General features: G+C 52.3%; 1 protein-coding gene across 4 annotated transcripts in view; it reads right to left on the bottom strand.

The window, feature by feature from the left end:
• Nucleotides 1-22,840, bottom strand: part of TMPRSS13 (transmembrane serine protease 13) — a 30,111-nt gene extending 7,271 nt beyond the window's left edge. The window contains exons 1-8 of one of the 4 annotated variants that reach the window (XM_033862013.2): nt 22,711-22,840; nt 13,505-13,739; nt 12,323-12,427; nt 9,028-9,150; nt 7,887-8,016; nt 5,609-5,701; nt 2,027-2,070; nt 606-768 (exon numbers count right to left, since the gene is read on the bottom strand). In XM_033862013.2, the coding sequence (XP_033717904.1) occupies nt 606-768; nt 2,027-2,070; nt 5,609-5,701; nt 7,887-8,016; nt 9,028-9,150; nt 12,323-12,427; nt 13,505-13,739; nt 22,711-22,731 (914 nt within the window). In that variant the 5' untranslated portion in view covers nt 22,732-22,840. Of the gene's footprint in view, nt 1-605; nt 769-2,026; nt 2,071-5,608; nt 5,702-7,886; nt 8,017-9,027; nt 9,151-12,322; nt 12,428-13,504; nt 13,740-21,524; nt 21,861-21,905; nt 22,034-22,710 lie in introns of those variants that run through there. The other 3 variants (XM_073808153.1, XM_033862014.2, XM_073808154.1) reach the window with 3 other exon arrangements.
• Nucleotides 22,841-24,004: the final 1,164 nt, after the last annotated feature.

The raw sequence follows: 24,004 nt of genomic DNA, 5'->3' as shown, positions 1-24,004 counted from the left end.
GCCACCAAGGGTCAAATAAGGCGGGTGGGACACATCTCAGTGGTAGTATCCTCAGCAGAAACGGAGCTTTCGACAGGACAAAGTGACCCACTGAAGCCTCACTACTGGGGAAGCCAGTGCCCCTGAGGCCTCGTCTCCGAGCCCTTTCCTGTCCACCAGCTCAAAGGACAGGCCTGGCTGGTGACTGTCAGAAGCTGACCGCACTGCCCTTCCCACAATCCCCATCCCTCAATTCCTGGGACAGCATTCCTGATGTCTTGGGCTCCTCCCCTCTAACTTGCAGTTTCTGGCAGCAACAAGCCCCAACCCTCTTTATTTCACCCTGTTCTTTAGGGCAGGCTCACAATTCCTTCCTTCTACCTGCCTCTCTCTCTCCCTTGGAGCCACCAATCTGTACTGGCTCAGAACAAGTAATCCCAACTCACAGTCCCAGGACCAAATACCAATGGCAAACCATGGTCCTCACCACACACGAGCTGCCCAGCCCACAGGGGCCAGCCTTACCAACAAAGTCCCCCTCCACAGAGAGAAGTAGTCTGCCCTCAGCCCTTGCTGGCATCCCCGACCCTCAGCGGTGTCGCATCATTGCCCCCTTGGGCACTTACAAGAAGAAGCAGTGGGCGGCGGTGAGAACCCACTGGGCGTCGATCAGCGTGCCCCCACAAATGTGGGTGTGGGCGTACTGCAGACTGACTTGCCAAGGCCACTTGCTCTCTGGGGACAGCGCCCCTCCCACGATCCGCCCGGTCAGGGCCCTCAGTCCACAGCCTGGGGAGAAGTAGAAGAGATAAGCTAGTACGAACTCAGCTTTTCTCAGAGCTGCAACCATGCTCCCAGGCCCAGGGAATCTCAGGCAGCCGCATCCTGAGGGTACCACCCACTCATGGAGGCCGCTTTGCTCACTTAATCTGATGCAGCACAGCTGCTTCCTGCCAACAGAGAGCTCCCACATGGCGGGTTAGCCTTCTGGGATCATCCAGTGGGTAGTTTGGTCCTAGGAAAGATCCTCTTTCCTCCCCCTCATTCATTCTTCCATTAATTCGATAAATGCTTCCTAAATACCTCATGCTTTGGGCACTGTGCCAGGCTCACAACGGTGAATTCCAGGGCTGCTGTCAGGACCTCGTGAAAGCAGACCAAGCCTAACATGACCCTGAATTGGTAAGCACTGTGAGGGGGATCGTTTCAAAACAAAGGAGAAAAGCCCTTCCCATGATGCACAGGCAGGTGGCGTCCACGTGTTTCCTCAGTGGGTCATCTTGTGCTGTTGGGGACCCTGCACCCCAAGCGAACATTTCCAAACATGTTCTGGAGTGAGTCCTCCCCCCGAAATCATGGACAGAGTTTGTTCACATGTGTGTTCTTTCTTTGAAGAAGGAAAGTGAAGAGCCAGCGGTGGTCTGAGGGGCTCCATCCGCAGCACTGTGCCCGCCTGCTCAGGGGAGCACCCCGCCCGGCCATCATGAGAACACAGCACTCATGGACCGGTTAACAGTTTGGGCTTTGGGGTCAGACCCAAGCTCCAATACCAGCTCCTTACCTACCAGCGGTCTGACCTTAAGTAAGGCAAAATTTTCAGTCTCTTTTCAGTAAGCGGACAATAATGGCACCCGCCTCATGAGAATTAAATGTCATCACGTTTGTAAAGCCATAGGCGCAGTGCCTTGGCACCCAGTGTGCTCCGTAAATGTTGGCTCTGGATCTAGCTCCACATCTATCGATAGCAGAGCTTTAAGCTGGCCCTGACGTGCTCTCCCAGTCCTCTGCCCTCTGCCCAGAATCCAGGAGACTTGGATGGTGAGGTTGCTGGGCTAAGCAGAGTCAGGAGAAGGGGAAATGCTACCCTGAGAATGTCCATCCAGGTGCCTTACAGGGACCCTGGCCCTGAAACAGGCCTGCTGCTCCAGCCCCTCTTCCTGGCTTGGACACCCAGGGCTGGCCCTCTCCCTCATAGGGACCCCACTGCTCTGCCCCCTGACTCCCACCCCACACAGGCCACTATCCAGGAGAAAGGGCATCTTCTTACTGGGACACTGGAGAGTCACATACTGCTGGGAAGGGCATTCAGACCTGCAGCAGGAAACACAAAAGATGAGAAAAGGGCACATTAGCTGGCTCCTCCAGGAAGCTTTCCGTGATTGGTTTCTGCTAAGTCTCATCCCATCCCCTCTGCACAAGAATATGGAGTTTCTTTTCTTTTTCTTTTTTTTTGTAACATCTTTACTGGAGTATAATTGCTTTACAATGTTGTGTTAGTTTCTGCTCTATAACAAAGTGAATCAGCTATATGTATAGATATATCCCCCATTCCCTCCCTCTTGCATCTCCCTCCCACACTCCCTATCCCACCCCACTAGGTGGTCACAAAGCATCGAGCTGATCTCCCCGTGCGATGCAGCTGCTCCCCACTAGCTATCTATTTTACATTTGGTAGTGTATATATGTCAATGCTACTCTCTCACTTCGTCCCAGCTTTCCCTTCCCCTTTCCCATGTCCTCAAGTCCATTCTCTATGTCTACGTCTTTATTCCTGTCCTGCCCCTAGGTTCATCAGAACCTTTTTTTTTTTTTTTTAGATTCCGTATATATGTGTTAGCATATGGTATTTGTTTTTCTCTTTCTGACTTACTTCACTCTGTATGACAGACTCTAGGTCCATCGACCTCACTACAAATAACTCAATTCTGTTTCTTTTTATGGCTGAGTAATATTCCATTTATATATGTGCCAAATCTTCTTTATCCATTCATCTGTCGATGGACATTTAGGTTGCTTCCATGTCCTGGCTATTGTAAATAGTGCTGCAATGAACCTTGTGGTACATGTCTCTTTTTGAATTATGGTTTTCTCAGGGTATATGCCCAGTAATGGGATTGCTGAGTCATATGGTATTCTATTTTTAGTTTTTTAAGAAACCTCCATACTGTTCTCCATAGTGGTTGTACCAATTCACATTCCCACCAACAGTGCAAGAGGGTTCCCTTTTCTCACACCCTCTCCAACATTTATTGTTTGTAGATTTTTTGATGATGGCCATTCTGACCAGTGTGAGGTGTTACCTCATTGTGGTTTTGACTTGCATTTCTCTACTGATTAGTGATGTTGAGCATCCTTTCATGTGTTTGTTGCCCATCTGTATATCTTCTTTGGAGAAATGCCTATTTAGGTCTTCTGCCCATTTTTGGATTGGGTTGCTTGTTTTTTTGATATTGAGCTGCATGAGCTGCTTGTATATTTTGGAGATTAATCCTTTGTCAGTTCCTTCATTTGCAACTATTTTCTCCCACCTGATGGTTGTCTTTTCATCTTGTTTATGGTTTCTTTTGCTATGCAAAAGCTTTTGTTTCATTAGGTCCCATTTGTTTATTTTTGTTTTTATTTCCATTTCTCTAGGAGGTGGGTCAAAAAGGATCTTGCTGTGATTTATGTCATAGAGTGTTCTGCCTATGTTTTCTTCTAAGAGTTTTATAGTGTCTGGCCTTACATTTGGGTCTTTAATCCATTTTAAGTTTATTTTTGTGTATGGTGTTAGGGAGTGTTCTAATTTCATTCATTTACATGTAGCTGTCCAGTTTTCTCAGCACCACTTATTGAAGAGGCTGTCTTTTCTCCATTGTATATTCTTGCCTCCTTTATCAAAGATAAGGTGACCATATGTGCGTGGGTTTATCTCTGGGCTTTCTATCCTGTTCCATTGAGATATATTTCTGTTTTTGTGCCAGTACCATATTGTCTTGATTACTGTAACTTTGTAGTATAGTCTGAAGTCTGGGAGCCTGATTCCTCCAGCTCCATTTTTGTTTCTGAAGATTGCTTTGGCTATTCAGGGTCTTCTGTGTTTCCACACAAATTGTGAAATTTTTTGTTCTAGTTCTGTGATAAAAAGCCAGTGGTAGTTTGATAGGGATTGCATTGAATCTGTAGATTGCTTTGGGTAGTACAGTCATTTTTCACAATGTTGATTCTTCCAATCCAAGAACATGGTATATCTCTCCATCTGTTTGTATCATCTTTAATTTCTTTCATCAGTGTCTTATAGTTTTCTGCATACAGGTCTTTTGTCCTCTTAGGTAGGTTTATTCCTAGGTATTTTATTCTTTTTGTTGCAATGGTAAATGGGAGTGTTTCCTTAATTTCTCTTTCAGATTTTTCATCATTAGTGTATAGGAATGCAAGAGATTTCTGTGCATTAATTTTGTATCCTGCTACTTTACCAGATTCATTGATTAGCTCTAGTAGTTTTCTGGTAGCATCTTTAGGATTCTCTCTATATAGTATCATGTCATCTGCAAACAGTGACAGCTTTACTTCTTCTTTTCCAATTCGGATTCCTTTTATTTCTTTTTCTTCTCTGTTGCTGTGGCTAAAACTTCCAAGACTATGTTGAATAATAGTGGTGAGAGTGGGCATCCTTGTCTTGTTCCTGATTTTAGAGGAAATGGTTTCAGGTTTTCCACCATTGAGAATGATGTTGGCTGTGGGTTTGTCATATATGGCCTCTATTATGTTGAGGTAGGTTCCCTCTATGCCTACTTTCTGGAGAGTTTTTATCATAAATGGGTGTTGAATTTTGTCGAAAGCTTTTTCTGCATCTATTGAGATGATCATATGGTTTTTATCTTTCAGTTTGTTAATATGGTGTATCACATTGATTGATTTGCATATATTGAAGAATCCTTGCGTTCCTGGGATAAACCCCACTTGAAGATGGAGATTCTGACCTTTCTCCCTCCCAGTGGGACAGACCCTTCCAGTGCTTTCTGCAGGAATGGGGGTGGCTTAGTGCAAAACATGCCCACTCTTCTCCCAACGTCCGTTTTTCTGTGGCAGATCACACATATTGGCTAGGTCCATGTCCTTTGAACTCATGACTTCACTGTCCCAGCATCTTTCCCAAGCTAAACAGGTGACCCAACATTCCCCTGACAGTTGCTCAATGTTCAGCCAGCAACGTAGCATGTGAACCACCCAGCACAAAGCAGGCATCCAGGAGGCAGCTCATTGCTTCCCTTCCCTCCCCATGCCTACTTATCTCACAGCCTGGTTTCTTCTCTCCCCTCCCCAAGGTAAACACTGCTAGCTGGTGGGGCACCCCCCCCCACTCCTCCCCTCCACCCAGTGGTAGTGGGAAAGAGCAGCTGCAGTGCAAAGATGACAGATGGCGAGGCCCAGGGGGATGGCGATGCTCCTCAGATGGGCCTCCCTGCCCCCTAACTACCTGCACCTGGCACTCCCCCTGCTGAAGCTCCCCCGCCCCATTCCCCACCCCACTGATGTTTCCCCCTTTCCACCCCAAGCCCCCTCCCTGCAGCAGCTTTCTGTCCAAACATCAGGCCGACCAGTGGCCCCGAGGTTTATTCATTGTCTCTGCCAACCAGGTGAACTCTTGGGGGCCCCTCTGACCTCGAGGTGCTCTGTGCACCCAGCTTCGACTGCTTTCAAGTCAGGAGGCAGGTAATGAATGAGAGCTGTTTCTGAGATGCTCTTGACATTCACGAGGGACTCCTGGAGGTGGGATCCCAGAAAGGCCGAGGGAGAGGGGCTCCCTGACTCAGAGCACTCCTTCACTCCCCTGCTCACAGCTGACAGCCTGGGCCGCCTCACACACCTGTAGATGCTCTCCTGGAAGGTGGAACTATATTTGGAGATTGAGAAACTGCTGTCAAAATTCCTGTTGGTCACGTTGGCTGTCCAGAAAGCACTGCAAGGGAGGAGAGGGGAGAAGAATGAACCTCCTCGAGACAGCGCACACCCATGGCTCCCCAGCCAGCATTAGAGTCCCAAGCGAGCCCTGCTGCAGAGACCAAAGGCAGTTAAAACCCAACAATCTCAGACCCCACCCACATATTCCACCACTGCCCCCTACTAGCCCTACGCACTAACCCAGTAGTTTTTGTTTTGTTTTTTTAATGTTGAGCCTTCTTTTAATTTATTTATTTTTATTTTTTGGCTGTGTTGGGTCTTCGTCTCTGTGCGAGGGCTTTCTCTAGTTGCGGCAAGCGGGGGCCACTCCTCATTGCGGTGCGCGGGCCTCCCACCGTCGTGGCCTCCCTTGTTGCGGAGCACAGGCTCCAGACACGGAGGCTCAGCAGTTGTGGCTCACGGGCCCAGCTGCTCCGCGGCATGTGGGATCTTCCCAGACCAGGGCTCGAACCCGTGTCCCCTGCATTAGCAGGAAGATTCTCAACCACTGTGCCACCAGGGAAGCCGCTAACCCAGTAGTTTTGAAAGTGTGGTCCAATCCCAGGGGACAATGTTAGCACTGCCTGGGAAGTTGTTAGAAATGCAAATTCTTGGGCCCTGTCCCAGGCCTACCAAATCAAGAATTCTGGTTTTCCGTTTTAACAAGCTCCCCAGGTGATTCTGACGCGCTCTCAAGTTTGAGAAACACTGACCTAGCCCGTTTCTCTCCAGACTGTGGTCCACGGACTGACAGCAGCAGTATCACCCCAGACCTGCTGAGCCAGACTCTGCATTTTAAAGATCCTCATGTTATGGGGTTGCACATTAAAGCCTGAGAACCGTTTGGCTTTTAGACCACAACGTGCCTAAGTATCACCCCCGGGTGTTGTTAAGCAGGTCTGAAATCCTAATCCCAGAGATTCTGATTTCAGGGTGCATTTTAACAAGCACCCCAGGTGATTCTTCTGTGGGTGATCCATGGACCGCTATCTGCGTGGCCCTTCGGTGTGTTTCTAGAACACGGGACACCCTTGCATGACAGCATGCCTTTGCAGGCGCTGTCCCTCTACCCAGGGGCCTCGTCCATGCTCTGCTGACCTCCAGGCACAGTCAGGCACCCTCTCCGTTGTGTGTGCATAATGCTTGCCACGTGTCCTTTCCGTTACACATCACACGGTGCTGTGATTATTGGTTGAAGCCTCTCTCACCCGCACCATACCAGAGACTGTCCAAGGGCAGAGATCTTGTCTGGGTGAATGGCTCAGACATAATAAAAGCTCGATGAATGTTCTTTGAATAAATGACACTATCTATTGAAGCCCAAGGGAAGTTCGCATTTGCATAAGGTCACACAACTCAATGATAAACGATGTCCGTTGTCTTCCAACTAGATCACCCAGGTCATCTTTCACAGATGGGAACTCTGAGGCTGAGGTAGGGGCAGAGAACTGGTTCTAAGTCCTCGTCCCCAAGCCCTGGTGTTCTAGGTGGTTTCTACGGAGAGCCCACAGTGAGATCCTAAACAAACCTTTCTCGCTACAACTTCACACACGTTGGTGAACCCCCAAACTACTTGGTTTGAAACCCAGACCAAGGGGGAGGATGGAGGTGACTATGTGGCCTGCCAACCGGGGGCTCCTTCAAGGGGGAAGGTCACAGTAAACCCCACTCCCTACTCCACCCACTGGTACCAGCTTCTTGTTTCAGATCTGTAGAGCCAAAGATGCTAATGACTTTATCTAGCCACGTCTGCCCATCTCGTTCCTCGTTTGACGCATTCTAGCCCAAGCCGCAGCTGCTTTTTTGCTCAAAGTCCACTGAAGGGTTTGCACAGCCTGAGTTTCTGGTTCCCAGATGTGAGGAGAAGACGAGACCTGCCCGAATGCCCACCCACCTCACAGGGCCTCTGCGACCACTGAATGCGAGCGTGGGCATGAGGACGCTTTGATGCAAAAAACCGTACAGGAATGTCATCCTGCTGTAGATCTGCAAATAACTACGTTGGCCTCCTGGAAACAGCTTGTCCCCAGACTTGGGCTCCCCAGGCCACTGTCCCTTTGAATAATCCAAGTGTGCTATTAGCTAGTGACCTCAGCCCTGGTCCCCAAGAGTCTTTTTAATATGTGTTTCCATCAATGATCCTGAGATGCCCTTGTGAAGAGTTTGAGGCGCCCCTGAAGCCGGGACTCATGGGGGAGGTTTACCTCTTGAAACCCAGCTGCTGGCAGGTCTTGTTCGAGTAGAGATCATTCCAGCTGTCACTGCAGATGGGAAGCCACTTATGGGAGGATCCAGAGTAGAATTTAAGCAGAGACTTGTCCCAGTCAAACCTCACTGCAGGGCAAAAAAAGGTCAAGGCAGGCCCTCAGCACCAGGAAGCTCCAAGTTCTTGAGGAATGAACTGAGTAAGGCTCTGAGATGCTCCTGTCCTAAGGCTTCTCACTGAGGCCTTGCAAACAGCCGGGAGCTTGGCCCGGGACGGGATGGTCGTCAGCCAGTGCTCAGAGCCCAAGATGCTCAGTAAGGGCAGAGCCAAGGCAAGGGGCTGGGGCAGAGCAGAAAGAGATCTCCATCCGACGGGACCCACAGCCGTCACTGGGAGAAGGGGTGTGCACTGCCAGGAGCTATCACCCCACGAGGGCAGTGACGTGCCCAAATAAGAGAGGGACACGGGGAGTGGTGATCCAACTGAGTGCTCGCTAGACAGGCTCAGTCACAGATGGATGTGGTCATGGGCAAGGACACACATGTACACACAGGTGGAAAGGGCCAGTTGTGCACCCACAGACACCCACATTGGGGCTGTACATGGACAACACAAGTAAAAACCACTGAGGACCAGCGCTCAAAGAGATCATTGTGCTCATGAAAGCCTTCATTTACAAACTGACCTTCATGGAACCATAGAGGTGGCAGGTCAGAGGTCACCTGCTGGGCACATGGACAGAGCTCTGGACCCCACACCTGCCTCCAGCCAGAGCAGCCCTGCTTTGCTCAGTCTGGTAGCTGCGAGCTGTCAGATGGTATCCGAGAACCACTAATCTTGTCCAATCCACTCATTTTCCAAGTTAGGAAACTGAAGCCCAGAGAAGGTAAGTGATTAACCCAAGTCACACAGCACTCAAAGCCAGGTTCCAAACCCCAGCCTATTGTAACTAGAACCCAGATCCTCTGAGTCTCTCTCCATTGCCTCCCATTTGAGCTGATACCCAGTTTGCAGTCCCCAGAGTGCACATGCGCGGGTGTGCACTTGCTCATGCTCACGCGCGCGCGCGCGCACGCACGCGCACACGCACACACACACACACACACACACACACACACACACACAGCCGGCCTCCTTACCACAGCCCAGCTCGTCGCTCTTCAGCTTACAGTCCACGACCCCATCACAGCGCACAGCACGCTTGGGGCAGCTCTCTACCGGTTCCTTGTACTTGATCCCTACGTGGCCCTGCCAGAAGTAGACTGAAAAAAAATGAAGCAGAAGCCAGGTCACTGCCAGCCCCAGAGAGACATGACACTAAGCAGCCCATGGCCCTGGGTGTTCTGAGACACTGATCTGCAATCCCTCTGGGACTCTGGGTCTCTCGTCTCCCTTCTGTATGGAGAGAAAGGCTGCTCAGGAATGCTCCGGAATGCTCCAGAAAGCTTCTGCAAGCAGGGCAGCACTCAAGAGCGGCCACCCAGAGAGGGAGGGAGGGAGGGAGGGAGGGAGGGAGGGAGGTGTGGAGACGGTCACTACTCTGGGAGCTCCCCTGCCCTATGTGCCGGCCAGAGTGGTGGTCAGAAAAAGCCCTTCCTCCACCATCCCAGAGGCCCCTTCTCAGAGCCACTCTGGCATCCCTCCGCCTCTGTGCCCTGTGGGTTGTAGCAGAGACATTTCCATCTTCAGTCATACACTTGCAACCACTACCTGTCCTGTCTTCGCAAAGGCTGTCCTCCCAGCCTCAGAAGCTCCTGGATTTTCTTCCTCCTCCCTCTTCTCTAAACAAGGGATGTCCCCTTGGCTCAGTTCTTGCCCCGTTACTTGTCTTGATGCCTTTAAATGTCTTCCCACTCCACGAGCAACTCCAGGTGGCTGATTCCTAAACGTACAAGTTGTGCTGAAAAGCCGACAGCTTTACAAACCATATGTGAAAATCAGCTTCATGACTTCTTCTAAGACCCATCTCTTTCCAAACTAGGAACCGTCATCCCTCCTTCCCGGAAACACCTCCCCTTGGATGCCTAAGAAACCCCGGTTCTGACTCCTCACCCTGCCTCTTGTCTGCAACCTGTTCCTCAGCCCTCACACATCCCACTGGTCCCACTATGCTCTCCGTCACCCCGGGTGCAGGTCAGCCCTGTGTGACTGCTCCTTCCAAGTCCAGACACCAATCCCTCCTAACCTCTTGGACTTCCCCCTCCTCTCTGTGCCCTGGTCCTTCCCTCTCCCACGTCCTGGGCACTGAGGCTCCTGGGATCACTTTGATGTGTAGCAGAGAGAGCTCTCAGGGGGCGGGGGCTCTAGTCCTGACCCCACTGCACAGCTGCTCAGTGACCACTTCCCTGGGAATTCCGGAGGTCAGGGGGCTTCAGGGAATGCTGTGAAATCATGCTGAGCACCTGCCCTCAGTTGCCATCTCCCCCCTCCATGGGTTATTTCCTACTGGAGCAGATGTCCTGTGTGGGGAAGGGAGGCAGCTGGGTGGGGCACCCCAGCGGGAGGTTCACATGCATGCCACGTGGCGGCAGGTTCTGTGTTGACGCCTTCACATGCATTGTCAGGCAGGTGGGGAAACTGAGGCTCGGGAAGTTAACTAACTTGATGAAGCCACACAGCTGGTAAGTGGCAGAGCCGAGATGCTTTGGCAGGTCTGTCTGGTCCTAAAGCCATACTCCTTGTTTGTTTGTTTTTTTACTTTTATTTGTATTTATTTTTTGCGGCATTTATTCCCGGGCCATACGTTTTTGTTTCTTCAGTTTCTTCTGAGATATCTTCTTCTTCTGGACAACCTCCTCTTCTGGTTTAGGAACAATCTGTTCTTTTTCAGTAAGGATCATCTCCATGTGGCAGGGAGAGCTCACGTATGGGTTGATCCGACCATGAGCTCTGTAAGTCCTGTGCCGCATCTTGGAGGCTTTGCTCACCTGGATGTGCTCAATGACCAGAGAATTACATCTAAGCCCTTAAGTTCAGCATCACTCTCTGCATTTTTGAGCATGTGCAGTGAAACTTCAGCGCTCCTTCTGGGCCACCGACCCTGCATCCAGCCCCACTGTTTGGCCTGGGCACACCTACCAACTCCACCATTGTAATGACGGAACGGCACACGTTGCCTCTTTAAAGTGACGTCCTTCAGATACTTGATGGCTTTTCGGATAAGCATACCCTTAATGGCCTGGGCAGTTTCACAAGTGTTCTTAAAGTGAACACGAAGATTTGAACCTCTTGACTTGCATGATTTTGTGGGGTTTTCTGGGTCAAGTGAAGAGCGAACCATTTTTAGAGGTCACCTCAAGCCACTTACCAGAAAAGGAAACATAAAGTCATACTTTTAACCAGCGTGCAACTTCTTCCCACGCAATCCTCTCCCTCAGACAGACCTGCCCTTCGCCACCCGTGCTGCCTCTTTAACAGAATCCTTACCCCTCAGCCTGGCATTTAAAGCTCTCTACAATGTGGCCCAGCCACGTGCAACCAAACGACAGCCCTCAGGTCCCCAAATGAATATTCTGTCTGGTTAAGTGGGTCCCTTCCCTCTCCCCATGCCAACTTGCCCATCTGCCCCCCACATTTCCTGCAGCTCCTCATCCTGCTCAGATGCCCTGCCCAAGACGCAACCCCCCCCCCCCATCTTCTAGGTCCTCATCTGGCCCTACGGCCTTTAGGAGCTGTCCCCTGCCACCTCAGCCCATACAGCTGTCCTCTCTTGCTGATGGTCACACTCAAATCCACCTGGTCTTAATCATTTCCACCTACGTCCCCCAGGAGACAGTCCTCTCCCTGAGGACAGGGTGGTGTGATGTGTGATCCCCTTCGCTCCCTCCTAAGGTTTCCCACTGTGCTGGGCTCAGAGTGGACTCCCTGGCAGGGAGTCCAGGGACATGTCCTGAGTATCTTTCCCAAAGGAGGGCGAGGAATTGAGGGAGCCTGGACCCCTGAACACTTTATCCCATTGATTAAAAATGCCTGGGCACTTTTCCTAATCAATGTTTTTATGTTTGTTTTTTAAATAACTAACTCTTTTAGAGTGGGATTTTGTGCCAGGCATTATGCCAGTAGCTCAGTTATTCCTTATAACCCAGTGAAATCTTTAGGAAATTTTACTGAGCACATAATAAGTTGAATGAATGAATTTAATCCCATTTGAAGAAACAGACACCGAGCTCAGACTGGTTAACTACTCGCCCAAGTAAGTAACACAGATGGGACCAAAGCCAGGTTCCTCTGACTTCCCACCCTCTCGATCCAACTGTCTCCAAGGGGCCTGGAGGCGCCACGGGCCAAGGCCATTTGCAGGAGTGTCCCTTTGTGGACATGGCAGCCGGTGAGTGTGTGTTCCCCACTCGTCTCCCTGCTGCGTGTCCCCATCCCTGAACCCCACTGCACCCCGCAGTGACCAGAGCCCAGCCCTGCTCCCTCTGTTAAACTCACAGAGAACGATGAGGGACACCACGAGGGCAATGAGGAAGAAGATACATCCGATGAGCAGCAGCTGCTTCAGGACCTCCTTCCTGGTGAACTTGGGCAAGTGGATACCTGGGAACAGGCCAGAAGTAGGGGAGGGGGAGGCTGTTGGAGGGGAGTCTGGCACAGTGGATGAGGGAGAAGGAAAGCAAGCTGGCCCAGGAGGGCCCTGTGAGGACCACTCCACCCAGAATACGGCACCGCCCCTGCCTGAAACCAAGCTCCCTTTTACTCAGCATCTACGGTGGGCCAGCTGGGCATTTGCGTGTGTTACCTCATTTAATTCTGACAGCAACTGTGTGTGCTGGGTATCATTACGCCCATTTTATAGATGGGGAAACTGAGGTCCATGGATGTTAAATAACTCGCTCAAGCTTACTTGGCTAGTGAGTGGCAGAGTAGGGATTCAAATGAAATGTGTCGGATCCCAAAGGTCTCCGCACCAAAGTGCCTCACCGGTCCTGCAAAGGGCAAGACTGGGCCCCAAATCTGGGATGCTCCTCCAGTCCTGTTTATATTGCAGTGCTGGGGCAGGAGGACAGGAGGAGGGCAAAGTTGGGATGGGCAGACAGGCTGCTTCCCTAAGGGCAGAGCCAGTCCCTGAGGACCATTTGACGTCTCTGTCCCCCTATTAGCTGAATCCTATAAGCCAGATTGGGCAGTTGGGGGTGGGGCATGCCTGCCTGCTCAGAATCTCTCTCTTTGCCCCTCTACCCACAGATGAGCCCACGATCATGACTGTGCTCCAGTGCAGACCCCAGCTTCCCTGGCAGACCCCCAGGGCAGCCCCAGGAAAGAACCCTGGTTTCTAACCAGGAGGCCTGGCTCTCAAAATCTGCACCTTGACCCAGACTGAGCAGCCTCCGAAGTTCCATCTGCTTTGTCGGTCCTGCTTTCTTATCCTCCACCCCATTTGCTGCAATTTCCCACTGCCTTGGGTTTGCATGTCACGGTTCCTTTCTGCCCCCTCCTCCCCAGGTCCCCCACTGCCCACCCGGACCATCCCCGCTCCTTCCCAGTCATCGTTATTCAAGAGCTAGAGGAGGAGCAGAGAGTGACAACTTGGAGATTCCCCCCCCCACTGCACCCCACTCCGCCCTTGGACTGCTTCCCTGTTCCTCTTGCCTTCCCTGCAGGAGCCCCCCTTACCTGGGTTCTCCCTGGTGGCCCTGGCAGCTGGTGTGGACCTGGCAGGAGATGCCTCGACAGGCACGGCCCTCACTGGTGTGGCTCTAACAAGGTGTACTCTCGCTGGAGACGATGTCATGGAGGCTGACATGGCAGACGATGACCCGCCGGGCGATGACCTGGAAGGTGATACCCGGGCTGGGCATGCACAGGCCAGCGGTGCCCGGGCTGGAGGCGTCCTTGCTGGGGCGGCATTCTGAAAGCAGAGTGAAAGCCATCCCTCAGGCTGCTTCCCACCCAGCTGTCAGCCCTGCTGGGCCAGGAGATAGATGCCCTGGAGCAGGCGGCTAGGGGGTGAACAGACCTCCCAGACAGGGAAGAGAATGTCCAGGGATGGAGGAAAGCTCAAAGAGCCTGTGGTACCCTACTCCCTGCGGTCTCTCCCCATCACAGGGACCTGCGGAGGGGGGCAGAGGGCTGTGGGTCATCTGCCTGGGGTATGGGGGCACCTGCTTTGGCTACACGTGTCTAGGGACCCTCAGAAAAGAGGTTGCTGGACCGGATCCTCACTCTGAGGGGGAAGTAACCACCCTTTCTGCCCTCTTCACGCCCCTGCATCCCGCCCTTCTGTGTATGTGTGTTATATTATAAAACATCATTCTTACAATGAGCTGTCATCAAAAAGTGTGAAAGCACGACCTAAGGAAAACCCTGACCTGCCTTGTACCCCACTGTTCTCAGTAACACAGGAAGTCACACACACGCGCGCGCGCGCGCACACACACACACACACACCCCGATACGTCAGGGAAAAAGGAGAGGCAAGATGAAGGGGAAGGAGGTGACCAAGGTCCTTAACCTTCCTCGGCTGTAGGTGGAGTGATTTTTTCATTTAGATTCAGCACTTTAATCTGTAGTTACAGAGGACTTATTCCCTGAGTGCCCTATGTATTTACTCACTTGATCTTGAGAACAACCCTACGAGGTAGGAACTCTTATTATCCCCATTTTGCATCAGGGGAAACAGAGGCAGAGAGATTCAGTAACTTGATCAAACTCTCAGAGTTAGAGTGGCAGAGACAGGATTTGAGCCCAGAAAGTTGGGCTGTGGAGCCCACACTCAACCACCAGGCTTTGCTGCCTCTCTGAGGAGGGATGCGTGAGATGATGCAGCAGTGGCCAGAGCAGGCAATCAGTGAACACCAGTACTGCTCCTTCCTGGAGAGTCTGAGCCTTTGCGTGCACTGAATCTGGGATTGGGAGCTGGTGGGCAGCCAGGGCTGATGGAAAGTCCTTAAGCAGCCTCTACTGGTGGCCAAGCCCTGGTCTGCAGGAACCCCAGTCCCTGTCACCAGATTAGGCATCCTCTCTCCTCCCTCTGCCCTCCCTCACACCATTTCTGCTTTCTAAGCAGAACAGCAGGGGGAGCTGGAAACTGACCTGGCCACATCTGCCCCTCACTATCATTTCTGCTGAACACTGACTGGACACCCAGGAGGGCAGCCGGGGAGCAGCAGGAATGGTGGGGGAAGGGACCTGTGCTCAGGAACCCTGCGCTCTGGGCACAGTCGGCAGGGCTGTGTGGAAGAGACGGGCTCTGGACCTTGGGCACCTCTATTTCTTCCCTCACCTACCACTGTGCTTAAAAGCATTTGACATTAGTAAGCAGCTCAGTTAATAAAAAGTCCTCTTCATTAGAACATCCGGCTCAAGTGAACACCATCAAGCCTGCCAGGCAGGGTGGGGTTTTTTGTTTTTTTTAACTCCATCTCCTAAGAGTCAGAGGTAATTGATCTGGTCACTTCTCCATTTTTCTGGAGGCTGTGGGATGAATTCAAGGAGGGTTGTTGAGTCCCTGACCACACTCAGCTTGCCAGAGGCAGGGACCAGGAGTGACTATCCCAGGGGTTAATTGATGAACATGGGTAAATACACATGAGTCCAGATGCCCCAGCCAGCAGAGCAGGGACACACTCGTGTGTGTTTAGGGATATGAAGGGCAGCTGAACCAGATTTCCCTCTCAGATTTCCCTCTCACCCCTGCTGTCTAGAGACTAGATTTCCACAAAACGAAGACCCGTTAGCCCCTGGAAGCCTCAAGGGGAACAGGACTGGGGTTGCAGCATGGAGAGGGGGTGAGGATATGCTGAAACGTACAATGCATCGGTTCACAGCACTGGCTTTGGAGTCAGGCAGACCTGGGTCCCAATCCTAGTTCTAGAAGTGTGACCTTAGACAAGGCACTTAACTTTCCTTTTTCTTTTTCTTAATCTGTAGAATAGGACTAATACTCCTGAGGATTCAATGAGATAAAATAGGAAATCTCTTGCCCGTGCCTGGCGCACAGTGGCTGGGCAGGAAACGGTCATTCCTCTCCCCCCTTTGCACTGGCACACCCAGCGCCCACCGTGCTAAGACTTAACAGCCTTGAGGCTTGGCCAAAGGTGCCTCTAAAGGCTAAAAGGTGCTGTGAGCTCATCTTGGGAGAAAAGAGGATGCTCAACGAAGGCCAGACTAAGGTCCTTCAACAAGAGGAACAAGCCCAGGCTGTGCAGAGCCCTGTGCTTCCTTCCCACAAGTGGTGGTCCCAGCCTCGGCACCTGAGCGAGACCTTGGCATTGTGGCACCTCAGCTGGCATGCCAGGCCTCCCTCCCTGTTATGCTCACAGTGTACATCGTCCCTCACCTCAGGGGAAATTCCCATAACTCAATCCAATAAATATAAATTGATTATATAATTGATTATATAATTAAATGATTGATTATAGCTGCCAACGTATGGTACTTGAGGGTTTATAACACACCTGCACATCTCTGGCCTCCTGAGGTCGTCACTCCATCCCTGAGAGGTTGACATGTTTCGAAGCGCATTTTACAGGTGAGGAATCCAAGCCTCAGAGCTCAGATTGCCCAGAATCACATAGTCAGGAACCTGGCCCGAGCCCAGCTGCATCTGAGTCTCCTGTCTTCTTGAGTCAGGAGCAAGAGGCTCCTGGCCCAGTCTTTTCTCTGAACCCTGTGCATGGGATGCTCATTCTGCATCTGTGACGTGGCTTGAGAATCGGGCCTGGGACCTTGCCGGGCTGGGAGTGCCATGGGGAGCCTGGGGGTGGAGCCGAGGCTTCCTGCAGGGATCTTGGTCTTTCCAGTAGGGAACTGAAAGTTTCCAGTGGGAAGCAGGGTTGGGCTCGGTGGCCTGCCAGGACAAGCCTGGTCGTCAGAAGCAGTGGCATCACAGCCCTGCAGTACTCTCAAAGCCAGCTGGCGACTGGGCAAGCGACTTAACCTCTTCACATCTCGGTTTCCTTACGTGTGCGGTGAGCCGGTCACCTTGCCTCATAGCATCGCAGTGATAGCTGATGTATATAAAGTAAGACTTGGTGACCGTTAGCTGTGATGGTGGGTGGGTGTTTGTCTATTTGCTTGTTTGCTAAAGACACTGGGCTTGAAATAGAAAACTCTGTGTTCAAATTTGACTACATCCATTCCTAACTGGCTTGGGCAAGTACATTAACCCTTCAGAATCTGTCTCCCCGCATATAAAATGGGAATGATCTTACCTTCTTCCTCCAGATTGACAAGGAATAAATAGGAAAGAGGCTGGTTTATAAATGCCTATCACCGTAATAATAGGAACAGCCCCACTAGGCATTTCACCTGATCCCATTTCAACCTCATAACAGCCCTTTGTGGTTGGTATTATTAACCCCATCTTATAGATTTTGAAACTGAGCTCCAAGGTGGTTAGAACATGCCCAAATTTACATCTCAGGTAAGTGACGGGGCTTGGATTCTATCCAGGCCTACTCAGAGCAAGTTGAGTCTGGCCCCAAATGATCACGAATGCCCACAGTAACTTCCTGCATTTCTTCAGGGCTTACAATTTGCAAAGAGCGTTGACACCCATTATTCCACTTGATTTCTCACCATGCTCCTAGTTTAGCAAGCTGGACAGGAGTTATCATCCCCAGTTTCTACACGAGGAAACTGGGGTTCAGAGGGACACAAGAGCATGCCTAAAACCCCAGAAAGGATTAGTGGCCCTGGGACTCCTATCACAAACTTCTGACCTCCCCGGCAAGAGCTCAGGCCCTCCACCTGAGCGGGACCCCGTGACCAGCTAGGGTCCTGTCACCCCATCAGCAGGGCCTGAACGAGAGAGAGGGCTGAGAGGTCCACAGGTGGTGGAGGCCTAGAGGAAGATGGGTGGGGAGACCTGGGGGAGGATGGAGGGAACAGGGAGCAGGCAGGCATAGCAGGAAGCCGGGGGCGGCCAGGGAGGCAGGGAGACCTCCTGAGCCCTGCGGGTCCCTCTCCCCAGTGCTGGCTCCACCCACAGGTAGGTCCCAACACGCCCACCCACGGCCTTGGCCGGCAGGAAGTGGGGAGGAGAGCCACCTGGGTCCCTCTTCTCTGAGTCTAGAGGGAGGTGGGACGTGTAAAATGGAACTAACCTGGGGCTCGGTACCCAAGGAGCCAGCTGGAGGGGTGAGTAGTCTCCAGCCAGACTCTTTCAAACTGTTACCTCTGGGCCTCAGCGGTCCAGCACAAAGTCTTCCCAAGGTTGGGCAGAGTGGGGTGTGGGGATGGAGGGGAAGCTGGCGGGGAGGGGAGAAAGGGTGATACCCAAGAAGGGGCGGGAGGCCCTGGAGGCCCTGGCCTCAGGAGAACGAGCACTGTGGTGTCGGACAGGGTGGGAGACAGGTGGAGAGTTTCTGGCCCCACAGAGCAGGACAAGAGAAGGGCCCTAGTCCCCAAAGTGCCAGATAGAGCTGCCCACGTAGAGAGCTGCAAGGGACAGCAGGACGGAAGCGCAGCGCCAAGACCAGAGGAACACAGCCTCCAGAGTGAGGCCCTCTACTCCATCTTCCTGACTCCAAACCATCACACTTCCAGGACGCTGCTGGGAAGCGTTCTCATTTTCTAGGACTACCCGAGCAGGAGATTCCACAGCCCTCCTTCTTTACCCGTTTCACAGCCTTCCACCCCACCCTCCTGGAAGTTCTTCCTGACGTCTAACCTACTAGAGCAGGAACTCATTTCCCTTCCTTAATTCTTGGAGATCAACTGCTGAGATTCCAGCATCCCTCCTGGAGGCCTGACCTCTCCCTCAGAGCAGATGTCTTGAGCAGGTGGGGAACAGGGAGGGGAGGAGAATTCTTGCCCAAGGTCCTGAGATACAAGGGACAGAGCCCGGACCAGAACCGGCCAGACTCCTAGCCTTGGCCAGCGAGCAGCAGACCCAGGATTGGGAATCAGATGACCAAGGCCAGACTCTCCACAACCTGCCTGCAGACCAGAGGCTCCTCGGTCTTCAAGGGGACAGGGGGACAGGGCAGAGCGTGGGTGACTCTGGCCATTTCCCTGGCCTAACATTGCCAATCATTCTCTGCCTCTCTGCCCCCGCCACCCCTGGCATGGTCTCTGGGGTTACCCCCTGGGCTAATACAGCCGTGAACCCTCACTGTGTCATGGACCAGGCCTATACCCCAGGCTGTCACTGATGCCACCTGCCTGTGTCTCTGCAGCTCCCGGGGACCCCTACTCAAAACTCATCCAGTCCCCTCAAGACACTCTGCGGCAGGAGGCAGCGGGCAGGGCAGGGTCCACAGGAAGATAGCAGTGGATGAGCCAGGGAGAGGTCCGGAAAGAGCAGTGCCTGGCTCTGGGGCTCGTTCCAAGCACCTTCCGGGACAGGAGCTGATAAGGATCATTATTCGCATTTTATAGACAAGGAAGGAGAGGCCCAAAATATTTGTGTGCTTTGCTCAAAGTCGCTCAGATACGTCTTAGAGCAGAAGGGGGACTGAAACCCGAGTCCCATTGCACCCGGTCCACTGCCCTCTATACCACAGTTTCCGGGGTAGATTCCCCAGCCCATGGCACCTGGGCCAGTGTTACGGTTTCCTGCGGCAGCTCTGCCCTGGGCCCTTACCTGGTGGGGGATGGGAGTAAGTTAACAAGCCCCCAAGTGGGTCCTACCCTTGGCCTCTCTGGGTCTCCTGCAGGCCTAGCCAGCAGGGCCAGAGAGGAGGGAGCTTCTGCTGTGCTGAGTGATGTCACAGTCACCTCCTGGATCGCTTCACCTCAGTGGTTATGTGGCTCCCCCCATGGACTGTGCCCTGGGCTTTCTATAGAGACTGTTATTTACCCACAGGCGGCAGCCTGATCTCCGGCCCAGATGCACTGTGGGTCACTCAGAGCACCCGGCATTACTGGGAGAAGGACCCCATAATAAAGTCTCACGCTAGGCTTAAGAATGTCCACCTGCAGTGACCTGAACACGTTTTCATGTCTCTCGGGGCCCCTTCAAGTCCAGCACGAGCTGACTGGGCCTCCCTCCTCAGTTCCGGGCCACGCTCAGGCTGGGCATACCACAGGCTAGAAGCATCTTGAAAACCCTCTAGTACAGCCCATTTTCCTACTGATGAAGCGATTAAGGCCCAGAAAGGCGATTTGATTTGTCTAAGATCACACAGCCAGCTGGGGGCAGTGCCAGGACCAGAACCCAGCTCTTCTGACTGCCGTCCTCAGGCTGCTGCACACCTCCATGCTCTCCCACTGCCTGCCCCTTACCACGCTCCAACAAGGAAGGACCCCTTGCTAGATTTAGGCCCCGGTGGCAGCGTCTCTCTCCCAGTGACCCTGAGAATCAAGGATGTTCAAAGGGTGGCACCCCAGGCCGGCACCCCAGTATTCCAGGCTACGCAGGATGAGGTGCTCCCCAATCCCCACCAGAAGCACAAGCGGTACCAAGAAAGATCAGAAGCCCCCTTTCACAGAACTTAAAAAGCCTCCTTGCCTGTTGGGAGCCTGGGGACCCCCTGGACCACGGCAGGGGAGCCTGAACCCCCTCCAGCGTGGACTGGACTGGATAGGAGTGGTTCATGCTTCTTCCCATCCTCACTGCCCAACCCAGGCTTCATTACACCTCCAGGTACACAGGGTTCCGTCCTACCCTCCCCGCTCCCTGGACCCAGAGAAACCACGCAGATACAGGCCCCCTCAGAACCCACAGGCAGATTTCCCAGCACCTCCTGCCACCCAGCCACCAGCACGCCCCACATACATGCAACGTTAACCTCAGGGACCCCAGTCGGCCTGGAATCAAACTGGGCTCCAGACGAATCAAACTGGGCTCCAGTCTAATCAAACTGGGCTCGGGCCAGAGCCCCGAGGCCCCCCTCACCCCAGGCACAGGAGGCTCCAGGGAGCCCTGCTTCTGCTCCTAACCAGCTCCATGACCTTAAGGATAGTCACATTCCTTTCTGGGTCCAACCAAGGAAAAGGCTGGACAATCATCTATTTTCAACCAAGTTTCTACTGAGCATTAGAAGTTCCGTGGACATGCCTTGGAGGCCAGCTTGTAGGTAAAGAGCTTCGAGTCCTTTACCCCACTTCAAACAGGGCAGATTAACTTTTCAGTTTTATGCAGTGGGTTCCACATAAGATTTCATTTGAACAAAAGAGGCTGCTACTGCAAAGAACTTGAAAATTGCAGGTCTGATTGGATGCTAAGGCTCCTTCTAGTTTATGATGCCTCTTATACACGTGAAAAAACCCTGGGGATCCCTATTAGGCTAGAATCAAAACACCTTCCTGCTCATTCATTCATTCATCAAATAGTTTAAAGAACATTGAGTACCCCCTATTGCCAAACAAATAACGTTTGGTTGCCCAGGACCTTGGTGCCTCAGTTTCTCCCCATGCCCCCTCTCTGCAAGGCTGGGGTGGTAACAGGGCTGCTACATAAGGGGGGCCCCATGGACAGTCCTGGGTATTGCTTCCCTATCACAGGAGCCAGACGCCGCCTGGCATCGCCAAGGCCTCCACTTGGCTGACAAAGCCCTGGGTTCCCGGTGCTGGCATCCCTCCCTGCCTGGCTGGACACCGTCCACCCCCGTTGCTGCCGTACCGAGAGGAAGCTGTTTTGCCAAAGCAGGACACTTAAGCCAAGTGGCTACTGTTCCATCAGTCAGCCTTCCCGCCCAGCACCCCGCCTAGAGCCCCGCACACACACTCCCACACATTTCATGCTTACATTTGCCAGGTCACAGGGACAACACAGGGGGAGGCAGGGTGGGCTGGGCCCAGTGTAAGGCTGCTCGGCACCAGTGCCAACATGCAGCACAGAGGTTCAGGCGAGGGCTGCATACCTGCAGGGACAAAGGGCAGGTGCCAGGAATCCTGGGGGTGCCTGCACTTTGGGGTCTAGGGGATAGCAGAGCGACCTGAGCCTACTGGTCTGCCATCTTGGGAACCTGCCCAGCCCCCTCTAAAGACGGTGCCTCATCCTGGACCAGCCCTGGGGCCTCCAGCCATTCTCAAGTGCACAGCATCTGTGGTCTTGGGCTGACTGAAAACCTGCTCCACTTTAAGAAGACCCCGGGCTTCCCTGGTGGTGCAGTGGTTGAGAGTCCACCTGCCGATGCAGGGGACACGGGTTCGTGCCCCGGTCCGGGAAGATCCCGCATGCCGCGGAGCGGCTGGGCCCGTGAGCCATGGCCGCTGAGCCTGTGCATCCGGAGCCTGTGCTCCGCAACGGGAGAGGCCACAACAGTGAGAGGCCCGCATACTGCAAAAAAAAAAAAAAAAACCTTTGGAAACCTTCACGTGTGTATGACTGGCTTTCCCACAGAGGACACTTAGCTGCTCTCTACCAAAAAACGGAAGAGGAAAGTAATCTTAGTTGTAGCAGAAGGAATCATGGTTAGACATAAAGAATCACTTTCCAAGCATGAAGATTATTAAGCCTGAAAATAATGACCAAGAGAAGTTTAAAATCCCCTTGAAGATCTTCAATACCACCTTTTCTAAGACGGTTTATGAGTCTAGTGAGAGGGTTACCCAAAGATAACCTTGAAGCCCAGTTAGAATGCTAAGCTTCCATGATTCTCAAACCAGCAAAGTTGTCCCAACAGCACATACGTCCTGGCTGGGGTACTCAGGGGCCACAGAGCGGGAGCCCAGGATTCAGCCACACAGCCCCGGGGTGCTTCCTGACCAGACCCCAGGTCCCATCAGCTTCTCCTCCCATGGGGCCCCTTTTAGGAACCATGATAAAAGGAGGCTGCATGATCGTGATCCCCAGTAGCTTCAAACTGGAAAAGGCACATTCAGTTTCCCCTGAAACCGAGGCACACTGCCGCTGCCCCACCTAGCTTCCAGCCCCATCCCTGTTTCCTCAGTGCCGGAGGTTCTGGCCCGAGCTCCACAGATGCACTCACCAGGTGGCTGTCTCTTTCCATGGTCTCCAGAGGGGTGAAGCCTCCAGGCTCAGCTGATGTTGACAGGAAGATCCATGTTTGGCTTCCCAGGCAGGTAAGGAAAAGGGGGCTGGAGGGCTGAGGGCCAGCCCTCACCAGATGGGCGGGGAAGCCAGTTGGGACATGTGAGGTAATCCTGTGTATGAACAACAGGGCAGAACTAGCCAGACCTGTCCCTCGCCCCTCCTCCAAGGCCATCCTAGTTACTCAGCAAATACCAAATACTGGGAAGATAAAGCTACCTTTATTCCCAAAGCTGTCCCCACAGAGTCAGCTGTGGGGAAACCAGGGGTTCCAGACCACCTTTTTTCAAAGGGGGATTCTGGGGAGAAGTGGCCCAGGCCTTGGGAGGACAATCTTAGCCATGCCAACCTGGGCCCCTAAAACAGGTGCTTCTGAGCCCTCTGAGGTACGACCCTGTCCCCATAAGGATCGTCCAAGATCAGGGACCAGCGCCTACCCAGGGCAGGACAGAGTGAACCTTCATCTCCAAGGACCACATGCCCAAATCCCAAATCAGGGCACGTAGGCTGGCAAAAAGAAGTTTTTTCCTGAACTTTGCTTATTTCCACAACAACTCTCAACAAGGAAATTCAAATCAAATGGCTTCTAATTACGCACATAATAAATTGCCTCTATTGAAAATAATAAAATGTTATGAAACAACACGTCAAAACCAATGAAAATAAAACATACATATATTGGAATGGAAACCATTCCAAGAAATACTATGCTGACTCATGATTCCCTACCTCTGCCCCAGCCTGTCGAAAGAAATAGTCTAAAGAAACAGAGGAAGCGCTGCTGCGAAGGGAGAGTTAGCACCTCCACACCCAGCAGAACTGCTGAGAACAGCAGAATGTAAGCTTTGGGAAGAACTTTCCAGCCTCTGAGTATTTGGGGGCATAGAGATCATAGAACTGCAGACCCTTAGAGATGGAAGGAAGCTCAGAGTTCATCTAGTGATTCAATCTCCTCATTTTACAGATGGAGAGACAGAGAGCCAAGCAGCTGAGGAAACTTCACAAGTCACATCTAACAAACAACAGCGGCAGCAATAATAATAAGGTGCTGGGTGTCCTATGAAATGCTTTACATACAGCAATGCATTTAATTCCTGCAACAATCCTGTGCATCCATCCTTCACTCATGCATTCAACAAGTATTTATCGAGTGCTTATGTCCCTGGCACTGTTCAAAGTACTAAGGACACAGTGAGCAAACTCAGCGAAGACCCCCACCCTATGGCAGTAGT

This window comes from Tursiops truncatus, chromosome 8 (assembly GCF_011762595.2).
Source record: "Tursiops truncatus isolate mTurTru1 chromosome 8, mTurTru1.mat.Y, whole genome shotgun sequence".
NCBI lineage: Eukaryota > Metazoa > Chordata > Mammalia > Artiodactyla > Delphinidae > Tursiops > Tursiops truncatus.
The sequence above is the reverse complement of the archived record's forward strand: the minus strand, read 5'-3'. Positions and strand labels throughout refer to the sequence as shown.